This window comes from Lissotriton vulgaris, unplaced genomic scaffold, assembly GCF_964263255.1.
Source record: "Lissotriton vulgaris unplaced genomic scaffold, aLisVul1.2 SCAFFOLD_454, whole genome shotgun sequence".
NCBI lineage: Eukaryota > Metazoa > Chordata > Amphibia > Caudata > Salamandridae > Lissotriton > Lissotriton vulgaris.
The window spans coordinates 1,251,691-1,264,983 of record NW_028241547.1 but is presented as its reverse complement, the minus strand read 5'-3'; the positions used below and the strand labels follow the sequence as shown (position 1 = coordinate 1,264,983).

The 13,293-nt window shown below is 47.9% G+C and overlaps 1 protein-coding gene across 1 annotated transcript in view; it reads left to right on the top strand.

The window, feature by feature from the left end:
* SLC25A21 (solute carrier family 25 member 21) overlaps nt 1–10,071 on the top strand; it is a 59,621-nt gene extending 49,550 nt beyond the window's left edge. The window contains exons 3-4 of the mRNA XM_086948118.1: nt 5,581–5,633; nt 9,690–10,071. Of these exons, the coding sequence (XP_086804244.1) occupies nt 5,581–5,633; nt 9,690–9,754 (118 nt within the window). The 3' untranslated portion in view covers nt 9,755–10,071. The remainder of the gene's footprint in view (nt 1–5,580; nt 5,634–9,689) is intronic.
* The last annotated feature ends 3,222 nt before the right edge of the window (nt 10,072–13,293 follow it).

Sequence of the window (13,293 nt, the reverse complement as noted above, 5' to 3'; positions counted from 1 at the left end):
CTGAAGCTTAGTATCTGATTCTGAGGCTTAGTATCCAATTCTGAGGCTTAGTATCTGATTCCGAGGCTTAGTATCTGATTTCAAGGCTTAGTATCTGATTCTGAGGCTTAGTATTTGATTCTGGGGCTTAGTATCTGATTCTGAAACTTAGCATCTGATTCTGAGGCTTAGCATCTGATTCTCAGGCTTAGCATCTGATTATGAGGCTTAGCATCCGATTCTGAGGATTAGCATCCTATTCTAAGGCTTAGTATTCGAGTCTGGGGCTTAAGTATCTGATTCTGAGGCTTATTATCTGATTCTAATGCTTAGCATCTGATTTTGAGGTTCAGTATCTGATTACAAGCCTTAATATGTGTTTTCAAGTCCTTAGTATCTGATTCTGAGGCTTAGTATCTGATGTCAAGGCTTAGTATCCGATTCTGAGGCTTATTATCTCATTCTGGGCCGTAGCATCTGTTTCTGACGCTTAGTATCAGATTCTGAGGCTTATTATCTGATTCTAAGGCTTAGTATCTGATTCTGAGGCTTATCTGTTTCTGAGGCTTCGCATCTGATTTTGAGGTTTAGTATCTGATTGCAAGCCTTAATGTGTGTTTTCAAGTCCTTAGTATCTGATTCTGAGGCTTAGTATCTGATTCTGAGGTTTATTATTAGATTCTGGGGCTGAGCATCTGTTTCTGAAACTTCTTATCAGATTCTGAGGCTTATTATTAGATTCTGGGGCTTAGCATCTCATTTTGAGGTTCAGTATCTGATTACAAGCCTTAATATATGTTTTCGAAGGCTTAGTATCTGATTCTGAGGCTTAGTATTTGATTTTAAGGCTTAGTATCTGATTCTGAGACTTAGTATCTGTTTCTGAACCTTAATTTTCAATTCTGAGGCTTAGTATCTGATTCTGAGGCTTAGTATCTGATTCTGAGGCTTAGTATCTGATTTCAAGGCTTAGTATCTGATTCTGAGGGTTAGTATCTGATTCGGGGGCTTAACATCTGATTCTGAGGCTTAGTATCTGATTCCAAGGCTTAGTATCTGATTCTGAGGCTTAGTATATGATTTCAAGGCTTAGTATCTGATTCTGAGACTTAGTATCTGATTCTGGGGCTTAGTATCTGATTCTGAGACTTAGCATCTGATTCTGAGGCTTAGCATCTGATTCTGAGGCTTAGTATCTGATTCCGAGGTTTAGTATCTGAATTCAAGGCTTAGTATCTGATTCTGAGGCTTAATATTTGATTCTGGGGCTTAGTATCTGATTCTGAAACTTAGCATCTGATTCTGAGGCTTAGCATCTGATTCTCAGGCTTAGCATCTGATTATGAGGCTTAGCATCCGATTCTGAGGATTAGCATCCTATTCTGAGGCTTAGTATTCGAGTCTGGGGCTTAAGTATCTGATTCTGAGGCTTATTATCTGATTCTAATGCTTAGCATCTGATTTTGAGGTTCAGTATCTGATTACAAGCCTTAATATGTGTTTTCAAGTCCTTAGTATCTGATTCTGAGGCTTAGTATCTGATGTCAAGGCTTAGTATCCGATTCTGAGGCTTATTATCTGATTCTAATGCTTAGCATCTGATTTTGAGGTTCAGTATCTGATTACAAGCCTTAGTGTGTGTTTTCAAGTCCTTAGTATCTGATTCTGAGGCTTAGTATCTGATTCTGAGGTTTATTATTAGATTCTGGGGCTGAGCATCTGTTTCTGAAACTTCTTATCAGATTCTGAGGCTTATTATCAGATTCTGGGGCTTAGCATCTCATTTTGAGGTTCAGTATCTGATTACAAGCCTTAATATATGTTTTCGAAGGCTTAGTATCTGATTCTGAGGCTTAGTATTTGATTTTAAGGCTTAGTATCTGATTCTGAGACTTAGTATCTGTTTCTGAACCTTAATTTTCAATTCTGAGGCTTAGTATCTGATTCTGATGCTTAGTATCTGATTCTGAGGCTTAGTATCTGATTTCAAGGCTTAGTATCTGATTCTGAGGGTTAGTATCTGATTCGGGGGCTTAACATCTGATTCTGAGGCTTAGTGTCTGACTCTGAGGCTTAGCATCTGATTCTGACGCTTAGTATCTGATTCTGAGGCTTAGCATCTGATTCTGAGGCTAGCATCCGATTAGGAGGCTTAGTATCTGATTCTGAGACTTAGTATCCGATTCTGGGGCTTAGTATCTGATTCTGAGGCTTAGTATCTGATTCTGAGGCTTAGTATCTGATTCTGGGGATTACTATCTGAGGCTGAGGTTTAGTATCTGTTTCTGAATCTTAGTATCCGATTCTGAAGCTTAGTATCTGATTCCAAGGTTTTGTATCTGATTCCGAGGCTTAGCATCTAATGCTGAGGTTCAGTATCTGATTACAAGCCTTAATATCTGTTTTTGAGGCTTAGTATTTGGTTCTGAGGCTTAGTGTCTTATTTTGTGCTTTAGTATCCAATTTCAAGCCAGTGTATCTGGTCCTGAGCCTCAGTATCTGATTCCAAGGTTTAGTATTGTATTCCGAGGCTTAGTATCCTAATTCCTGGCTCCATAGTATTTGATTCTGAGGCTTAATATCTAATTCTGAGGCTCAGTATCTCATTTTGAAGCTTAGTGTCTGATGTCAAGCCTTAGCATCTGATTGTGAGGTTCAGTATCTGATTACAAGCCTTAATATGTGTTTTCGAGCCTTAGTATTTGATTCTGAGGCTTAGTATCTGATGTCAAGGTTTAGTATCCGATTCTGAGGCTTATTTTCTGATTCTGGGGCTTAGCATCTGTTTCTGACGCTTAGTATCAGATTCTGAGGCTTATTATCTAATTCTAAGGTTTAGTATCTGATTCTGAGGCTTAATATCTGATTCTGAGGCTTCGCATCTGATTTTGAGGTTTAGTATCTGATCACAAGCCTTAATATGTGTTTTCAAGTCCTTAGTATCTGATTCTGAGGCTTAGTATCTGATGTCAAGGCTTAGTATCTGATTCTGAGGCTTATTATCCGATTCTGTGGCTGAGCATTGGTTTCTGAGACTTATTATCAGATTCTGAGGCTTATTATCTGATTCTGGGGCTTAGCATCTCATTTTGAGGTTCAGTATCTGATTACAAGCCTTAAGATGTGTTTTCGAGGCTTAGTATCTGGTTCTGAGGCTTAGTATTTGTTTTTAAAGCTTAGTATCTGATTCTGAGGCTTAGTATCTGTTTCTGAACCTTAATTTTCAATTCTGAGGCTTAGTATCTGATTCTGAGGCTTAGTATCTGATTCGGGGGATTACTATCTGATGCTGAGGTTTAGTATCTGTTTCTGAATCTTAGTATCCGATTCTGAAGCTTAGTATCTGATTCCAAGGTTTAGTATCTGATTCCGAGGCTTAGCTTCTGATACTGAGGTTCAGTATCTGATTACAAGCCTTAATATCTGTTTTTGAGGCTTAGTATTTGGTTCTGAGGCTTAGTGCCTTATTTTGTGCTTTAGTATCCAATTTCAAGCCATAGTATCTGGTCCTGAGCCTCAGTATCTGATTCCAAGGTTTAGTATCTTATTCCGAGGCTTAGTATCCTATTTCCTGGCTCCATAGTATCTGATTCTGAGGCTTAATATCTGATTCTGAGGCTCAGTATCTCATTTTGAAACTTAGTGTCTGATGTCAAGCCTTAGCATCTGATTTTGAGGTTCAGTATCTGATTACACGCCTTAATATGTGTTTTTGAGCCTTAGTATCTGATTCTGAGGCTTAGTATCTAATGTCAAAGTTTAGTATCCGATTCTGAGGCTTATTATCTGATTCTGGGGCTTAGCATCTGACTCTGAGGCTTAGCATCTGATTCTGACGCTTAGTATCTGATTCTGAGGATTAGCATCTGATTCTGAGGCTTAGTATACGATTCGGAGGCTTAGTATCTGATTCCGAGACTTAGTATCCGATTCTGGGGCTTAGTATCTGATTCTGAGGCTTAGTATCTGATTCTGAGGCTTAGTGTCTGATTCTGCGGCTTAGTATCTGATTCTGGGGATTACTATCTGATGCTGAGGTTTAGTATCTGTTTCTGAATCTTAGTACCCGATTCTGAAGCTTAGTATCTGATTCCAAGGTTTAGTATCTGATTCCGAGGCTTAGCATCTAATGCTGAGGTTCAGTATCTGATTACAAGCCTTAATATCTGTTTTTGAGGCTTAGTATTTGGTTCTGAGGCTTAATGTCTTATTTTGTGCTTTAGTATCCAATTTCAAGCCATAGTATCTGGTCCTGAGCCTCAGTATCTGATTCCAAGGTTTAGTATCGTATTCCGAGGCTTATTATCCTATTTCCTGGCTCCATAGTATTTGATTCTGAGGCTTTATATCTGATTCTGAGGCTCAGTATCTCATTTTGAAGCTTAGTGTCTGATGTCAAACCTTAGCATCTAATTTTGAGGTTCAGTATCTGATTACAAGCCTTAATATGTGTTTTCGAAGCTTAGTGTCTGATTCTGAGGCTTATTATCTGATTCTAAGGCTTAGTATCTGATTCTGAGGCTTATTATCTGATTCGGAGGCTTCGCATCTGATTTTGAGGTTTAGTATCTGATCACAAGCCTTAATATGTGTTTTCGAAGCTTAGTGTCTGATTCTGAGGCTTAGTATCTGTTTCCGAACCTTAATAACCAATTCTGAGGCTTAGTATCCGATTTTGAAGCTTAGTATCTGATTTCAAGACTTGGTATTTGATTCAGAGGCTTAGCATCTGATGCTGAGGTTCAGTATCTGATTACAAGCCTTAATATCTGATTTTGAGGCTTAGTTTTTGATTCTGAGGCGTAATATCTTGTTTTGTGCTTTAGTATCTGATTTCAAGCCATAGTATCTGGTACTGAGCCTCAGTATCTGATTCCTAGGTTTAGTATCTGATTCCGAGGCTTAATATCTGATTTCCTGGCTTATTATCTGATTCTGAGGCTTAGTATCTGATTCTGAGTCTTAGTATCTGATCTCAAGGCTTAGTATGTGATGTTGAGGCTTAGTATCTGACATCAATCCTTAGTATCTGATCCTGAGGCTTAGTATCTGACACCAAGGTTTAGTATCTGATTTACTGTTTTATTTTCTTATTCTGAGGCTTGGTATCTGATCCTGAGGCTTAGTTTCTGATTCCAAGGCTTAGTATATGACGCTGAGGCTTAGTATCTGATATCAATCCTTAGTATCTGGTCCTGAGCCTGAGTATCTGATTCCGAGGCTTAGTATCCAATTCTGGGGCTTCTATCTGATCTTGAAGCTTAGTATCTGATGTCAAGCTTAGTATCTGATTCCGATGCTTAGTATCTCATGATGGGGTTTATTATCTGATCTGATGCTTAGTATCTGATTCTGAGTCTTAGCATCTGATTCCAAGGCTTAGTATCTGATGCTGAGGCTTAGTATCTGATGTCAATCCTTAGTATCTGATTCTGAGGCTTTGTATCTGATTTTTAAGCTTACTATCTAATTACAGGTCTTCATATCTGTTTTGGCTCAAGTTTGTGAACTTGTTCTGCAAGTTGAATCCAGTTAGAGCTATAATTTAGCAGAACCCTATAAAAGTTCTTCCTCCGGTGACAACAGTCTTCTGTCTTCCAGGTTCCTGGCCCTCTACAAAGGTTTGCTGCCAAAGATCATGCGGCTCGGACCAGGTAACTCTTCATTGGGTCCAGGCACCTCTTTGTGGGTGGATGTTTTTCACAGCTTTGCGTTAGGAGGGTTAATAAAGAGCTTTGACAGTGCACCATTGTTATGTTATGATATGTTATGTTAAGTTACATTGTATGTATTGGTATAGCACACTACTCTCCAGTAGTGTCTCCCGGTGCTGTAGGCATACATAAGGTTGTGTGGCTCACAGTTGGATGTTTGGTCAAGCCAAAGTCAGTGTGGGTCATGTGTGGTTGGTTGAACTGGACTTCCACACTTTGGTGACTGGTCGCATTAAGATAAATCATATCCAGCCATCCAACATGGCTTCACCAGGGTTCCTTTTTGGCCCGCTTAGCAACAGCTTCACCAGAGATCTCTCGTCACTTCTAATGTCTTACGGTTGCCTGTGGTTCTACGCAGGAGGCATGGTCGGTATGGCTCTGTACACTTGAGCTGTTCTTTGACCTTCCATTTGCACCCATTGACCGTCCCTGGGATTCTCATTTGAGTCTTCATTGGGCCAACCAGCGTTTTTTTCTTTGGGTCTTCCATTTGGCCACCCCATGACCATCCTTCGGCCAAACTAGATCTTCTGTTTGGCCGTCAATGTGCCCAATCCTTTGACCATTTTTGGGCCCCTATAGGTCTTCTGTTTAGCCCCCCTCTAGGTCTTCCGTTTAGCCCCCTATAGGTCTTCCGTTTGGCCCCCTCTGGGTCGTCCGTTTGGCCCCCTCAGTATCTTCAGTTTTGCTCCCTCTGGGTATTCTGTTTGGCCCCCCTCTGGTTCTTCATATTGGCCCCTTCTGTGTCTTCTGTTTGTCCCCCTCAGTAGCTTCCGTTTGGCCACCATCTAGGTCTTCCATTTGGCCCCCTCTGGGTTTTCCGTTTGGCCCCCTCTGGGTCTTCTGTTTGGACCCCTCTGGGTCTTCCGTTTGGCCTCCTCTGGGTCTTCCGTTTGGCCTCCTCTGGGTCTTTCGTTAGGCCCCCTCTGGGTCTTCCATTTGTCCCCCTCTGAGTCCTCCGTTTGGCCCCCTCTGGGTCTTCCAATTGGCCCCCTCTGGGTCTTCTGTTTTGCCCCCTCTGGGTCTTCCGTTTGTCCCCCTCTGGGTCTTCCATTTGTCCCCCTCTGGGTCTTCCGTTTGTCCCCCTCTGGGTCCTCCATTTGGCCCCCTCTGGGTCTTCCAATTGGCCCCCTCTGGGTCTTCTGTTTGGCCCCCTCTGGGTCTTCTGTTTGGACCCCTCTGGGTCTTCCGTTTGGCCTCCTCTGGGTCTTTCGTTAGGCCCCCTCTGAGTCTTCCATTTGTCCCCCTCTGGGTCCTCCGTTTGGCCTCCTCTGGGTCTTCCAATTGGCCCCCTCTGGGTCTTCTGTTTTGCCCCCTCTGGGTCTTCCATTTGGCCTCCTCTGGGTTTTCCGCTTGGCCCCCTCTGGGTCTTCCGCTTGGCCCCCTCTGGGTCTTCCGTTTTACCCCCTCTGGATCTTCCATTTTGCCCTCTCTGAGTCTTCCGTTTAGCTCCCTTTGGTTTTTCCGCTTGGCCCTTCTGGGTCTTCCGTTTTGCCCCCTCTGGGTCTTCCATTTGGTCCTTCTGGGTTTTCCGTTTTGCCCCCTCTAGGTCTTCCATTTGGCCTACCTCTGGGTCTTCCGCTTGGCCCCCTCTGGGTTTTCTGTTTGATGCCCTCTCGGTCTTCCATTTGGCCCCACTAGGGCTTATGTTTGGCCCCTTCTGGATTTTCTGTTTGGCCCCCTCTTGCTTTTCTGTTTGGCCCCCTCTTGCTTTTCTGTTTGGCCCCACTGGGTTTTCTGTTTGGCCCCCTCTGGGTCCTCCGTTTGGCCCCCTCAGGGTCTTCCGTTTGGCCCCCTCTGGGTCTTCCGTTTGGCCCCCTCTGGGTCTTCCATTTTGCCCCCTCTTGGTCTTCCATTTAGCACCCTCTTGGTCTTCTGTTTGGCTCCCTCTTGGTCTTCTGTTTGGCCTCCCTCTGTGTCTTCCGTTTGGCTCCCTCTGGGTCTTCCGTTTGGCCGCTTCTGAGTCTTTCGCTTAGCCCCCTCTGGGTCTTCCGTTTGGCTCCCTCTGGGTCTCCCATTTGGCTACCTCTGGGTCTTCCGTTTGGCCCCCTCTGGGTCTTCCGCTTGGCCCCCTCTGGGTCTTCCTCTTGGCCCCCTCTGGGTCTTCCGTTTGGCCCCCTCTGGTTCTTCCGTTTGGACCCCTCTGTGTCTTCCGTTTTGCCCCCTCTGGGTCTTCCATTTGGTCCTTCTGGGTTTTCCGTTTTGCCCCCTCTAGGTCTTCCATTTGGCCCACCTCTGGGTCTTCCGCTTGGCCCCCTCTGGGTTTTCTGTTTGATGCCCTCTGGGTCCTCCGTTTGGCCCCCTCAGGGTCTTCCATTTGGCCCCCTCTGGGTCTTCCATTTTGCCCCCTCTTGGTCTTCCATTTAGCACCCTCGTGGTCTTCTGTTTGGCCCCCTCTTGGTCTTCTGTTTGGCCTCCCTCTGTGTCTTCCGTTTGGCTCCCTCTGGGTCTTCCGTTTGGCCGCTTCTGAGTCTTCCGCTTGGCCCCCTCTGGGTCTTCCGTTTGGCTCCCTCTGGGTCTCCCATTTGGCTCCCTCTGGGTCTTCCGTTTGACCCCCTCTGGTTCTTCCGTTTGGACCCCTCTGTGTCTTCTGTTTGGCCCCCTCTGGGTCTTCCGCTTGGCCCCCTCTGGGTCTTCCTCTTGGCCCCCTCTGGGTCTTCCGTTTGGCCCCCTCTGGGTCTTCCGTTTGGCCCCCTCTGGGTCTTCCGTTTGGCCCTCTCTGGTTCTTCCGTTTGGACCCCTCTGTGTCTTCTGTTTGGCCCCCTCTGGGTCTTCTGCTTGGCCCCCTCTGGGTCTTCCATTTGGCCCCCTCTAGGTCTTCCGTTTTGCCCCCTCTGGGTCTTCCGCTTGGCCCCCTCTGGGTCTTCCATTTGGCCCCCTCTGGGTCTTCCGTTTTGCCCCCTCTCGGTCTTCCACTTGCCCCCTCTGGATCTTCCATTTGGCCTACTCTGAGTCTTCCGTTTAGCCTCCTTTGGGTTTTCCGCTTGGCTCTTCTGGGTCTTCTGTTTTGCTCCTTCTGGGTCTTCAATTTGGTCCTTCTGGGTTTTCCGTTTTGCCCCCTCTAGATCTTCCATTTGGCCCCCTCTGTGTCTTCTGTTTGGCCCACCTCTGGGTCTTCCGCTTGGCCCCCTCTGGGTTTTCTGTTTGATGCCCTCTCGGTCTTCCGTTTGGCCGCACTAGATCTTTTGTTTGGCCCCTTCTGGCTTTTCTGTTTGGCCCCACTGGGTTTTCCGTTTGGCCCCCTCTGTGTCTTCCGTTTGGCCCCCTCTGGGTCTTCCGTTTTGCCCCCTCTGGGTCTTCCGTTTGGCTCCGTCTGGGTCTTCCGTTTGGCCCCTTCTGGGTCTTCCATTTGGCCCCTTCTGGGTCTTCCATTTAGCCCCTTCTGGGTCTTCCGTTTGGCACCTTCTGGGTCTTCCGTTTGGCACCCTCTGGGTCTTCCGTTTGACCCCCTCTGAGTCTTCCGTTTGGCTCCCTCTGGGTTTTCCCTTTGGCCCCCTCTGGGTCTTCCGTTTGCCCCCCACTGGGCTTTCCGTTTGGCCCCCTCTGGGTCTTCATTTTGGCCCCTTCTGAGTCTTGCGTTTGGCCCCCTCTGGGTCTTGCGTTTGGCCCCCTCTGGGTCTTGCGTTTGGCCCCCTCTGGGTATTCCGCTTGGCCCCCTCTGGGTCTTCCGTTTGGCCCCCTCTGGGTCTTCCGCTTGGCCATCCTTTGGGCCACCCGATGATCCTGCACTAGTCCCACCATTCCTCCTTTTCTGGGTTGTTCAATGAACCGCCCCTGGGGCATCAGTTGGGCAGACCAATAGCGGTCCTTCGGGCCATCCCTTCGGTGACGCCAGGGCTCCATATTTGGTCCTACCTTTCCCCTGTCCTTTTAATCCAGCTTTGGCCGTCCACAGGGCTGTCTTTATGCCATCCCTGGGGGCTCTCCTTTAGCCATTACTGTCCAGCACCTTTGGGTCAAAGGTTGAAGGTAACGTCCTGTTCTTCCCTCTAGGTGGCGCTGTCATGCTCTTGGTTTATGAATACTCCTACGCCTGGCTCCAGAATCACTGGTGGTGAGCTGCTGATTTGCTGGTCCGACTGTGACGTGAGGGACCGTCAGACCAATCAGGACTTTCACCCTTGGCACCTAAAAAATGGAAGCTGGAAACAGAGAACGAACTTCGATCATGTGCTCTTGAAGCGTTAAAGAACTGACAGTGACAAAAAGGGAATAAAATGTAAAGTTACAGATTACATCAGATATCGATGAAATGTCTCTAATGAAGGCCTCACCTGCCAGATAACGGGCTGACGATCAAAAATCATGTTTATCCAAAATAACCCTAATCATGTACACAGGCTGCCTTAATTTTTAATAAAATATAAAACAATGGAACATGTCGGATATTTTATTTTCCTGATTGCCTGATCCTGAATGAAGGAGCACAGGTAAGAAGATGCAGCAGCACAGGTGAGGCATAGGACTGATGCAGCAGCACAGGTGAGGCGTTGGATGAATCCAGCAGCACAGGTGAGGCGTAGGACAAATGCAGCAGCACAGGTGAGGCGTAGGACGAATGCAGCAGCACAGGTGAGGCGTAGGACGGATGCAGCAGCACAGGTTAGGAATAGGACGGATGCAGCAGCCCAGGTGAGGCGTAGGACGGATGCAGCAGCACACCTGAGGCGTAGGACGGATGCAGCAGCACAGGTGAGGCATAGGACGAATGCAGCAGCACAGGTGAGGCGTTGGATGAATCCAGCAGCACAGGTTAGGCGTAGGACAAATGCAGCAGCACAGGTGAGGCGTAGACGAATGCGGCAGCACAGGTGAGGCGTAGGACGAATGCAGCAGCACAGATGAGGCGTAGGACGAATGCAGCAGCACAGGTGAGGCGTAGGACGGATGCAGCAGCACAGGTGAGGCATAGGACGGATGCAGCATGAAGTACTGGGTTTTTCGGAACCCAGCGGTGCCAGGGAGAACACCCAAAGACTTCGAGTTCTACCTGTTTCAGACTACAGAAACACAGAGTCTTCTTGGCGAAGTCAAAGATCGTATTTATTGGCTGCAGCCAGTAACAGGTATCCTAGAAGTACAACAGCGTGTATATTCTCAGGAGACTGCTCAATCTTACAAAGTCAGCCTTCTTCTTTTATACAAAATATTATGCTTCAGGCAAACATTCCTTATTTTACAGTTGACCATTCACATATTTTCACTACAAAGAAAAAGCAGAGTCATGATGACAAGCCCACGTTTCAGTTTGTCCAGTCCATAATCAATTACCCGGCAAGGCCCAGTACTTTCATCAGATATCGACGGACCCCCAATAAAAACGGGCACCTCCTCCTCGTAAAGCAGGTCATAAAGTTAGAAACAGAGACAGGTGTGTGTGAGATTAGACATAGCTGGTGTGCGATGAAAAGGTTTATGAAATGTGTGCTTCGATGCTAATCTCAATCAGCCACTGGGAAAGGAACTGGCTGAACAGGTTTGGCTTCAGGCAGTGGACTCAGCTCGCCCAGGTCACAGAGGAGTCAGCGAAGGTATAGTGTCCTTCTGACTCGATCTCGGCTTTAGTCATTGTGCCTAGATGAGGGCAATCACAAAATGGCTGGCGTTTACAAAATGGAACCCAATGTTTCAGGACGAAAACTCCGATTTCAGGGTGATTTCGTTGAATATGACGAAAATGTTTGTGCATAGTATCTCAATCATTACCGGTCTGCTGATACCAAAATCGTCCTGATTCGGCGATGTTTATAACACGAGTCCGAAATTTTCAGTACTACAAGCAGCACAGGTGAGGCGTTGGGTGAATCCAGCAGCACAGGTGAGGCGTAGGACAAATGCAGCAGCACAGGTGACGCGTAGGACGAATGCAGCAGCACAGGTGAGGCGTAGGACGAATGCAGCAGCACAGGTGAGGCGTAGGACGAATGCAGCAGCACAGGTGAGGAATAGGACGGATGCAGCAGCACAGGTGAGGTGTAGGATGAATCCAGCAGCACAGGTGAGGCATAGGACGGATGCAGCAGCACAGGTGAGGCGTAGGGTGAATGCAGCAGCACAGGTTTGGTGTAGGACAGATGCAGCAGCACAGGTGAGGCGTAGGACGGATGCAGCAGCACAGCTGAGGCTTAGGACGGATGCAGCAGCACAGGTGAGGCGTAGGACGGATGCAGCAGCACAGGTGGGGCGTAGGACTAATGCAGCAGCTCAGGTGGGGCGGACGGGTGCAGCAGCACAGGTGATGCGTAGGGCGGATGCATCAGGACAGGCGAGACCTAGGACGGATGCAGCAGCACAGGTTAGGCGTAGGACGGATGCAGCAGCACAGGTGAGGCTTAGGACGGATGCAGCAGCACAGGTGAGGCGTAGGGTGAATGCAGTAGCACAGGTGAGGCGTAGGACGGATGCAGCAGCACAGCTGAGGTGTAGGGCGGATGTAGCAGCACTGGTGAGGTGTAGAAAGGATGCAGCAGGACAGCTGAGGTGTGTGGTGGATGCAGTGGAAAAGGTGAGGTGTAGGGTGAATGCATCAGGACAGGTGCGGTGTAGGATTCTGCAGCACGGGTAAGGGGTAGTAAGGCTGCAGCAGCACAGGTGAGGTGTAGAACGGATGCAGCAGCACAGGTTAGGTGTAGGGTAAATGCAGCAGGACAGGCGACGCCTAGGATGAAGCGTAGGGTGGATGCCGCAGCACCGGTAAGGTGTCGGACGAATGCAGCAGCACAGGTGAGGTATAGGAAGGATGCATTAGCACAGGTGAGGTGTAGAACGAATGTAGCAGCACAGGTGAGGCATTGGGCAGATGCAGCAGCACAGGTGAGGTGTAGGATGAATACAGCAGGTCAGGTGCTCCAGACACAGTATACCTGGTGCAGCCTCTGTCCCCGCAGCCTGCTCTGGACACAGTACTCCTGTAGCGGCCTCTGTCCTGGCAGCCTGCTCCAGACACAATACTCCTGATGCGGCCTCTGTCCTGGCAGCCTGCTCCAGACACAATACTCCTGATGCGGCCTCTGTCCTTGCAGCCTGCTCCAGACACAATACACCTGATCTTGCCTCTGTCCTGTCAGCCTGCTCCAGACACAGTACTCCTGATCTTGCCTTTCTCCCACCAGCCTGATCCAGACACAGTACTACTGATGCAGCCTCTCTCCTGGCAGCCTGCTCCAGACACAGTACTCCTGTTGCAGCCTCTCTCCTGGCAGCCTGCTCCAGACACAGTACTCCTAGTGCGGCCTCTGTCCTGGCAGCCTGCTCCAGACACCGTACTCCTGCTATGCCATCTGTCACCGCAGCCTGCTCCAGACACAGTACTCCTTTTGCAGCCTCTCTCCTGGCAGCCTGCTCCAGACACAGTACTACTGATATGGCCCCTGTCCTGGCAACCTGCTCCAGACAGAGTACTCCTGATGCGGTCTCTGTCATGGCAACCTGCTCCAGGCAGAGTACTCCTGATGCGGTCTCTGTCCTGGCAGCCTGCTCCAGACACAGTACTCTTGATCTGCCCTCTGTCCTGGCAGCCTGCTCCAGACACAGTACTCCTGATCTTTCCTCTCTCTCAGCAGCCTGCTCCAGACACAGTACTCCTACTGTGACGTCT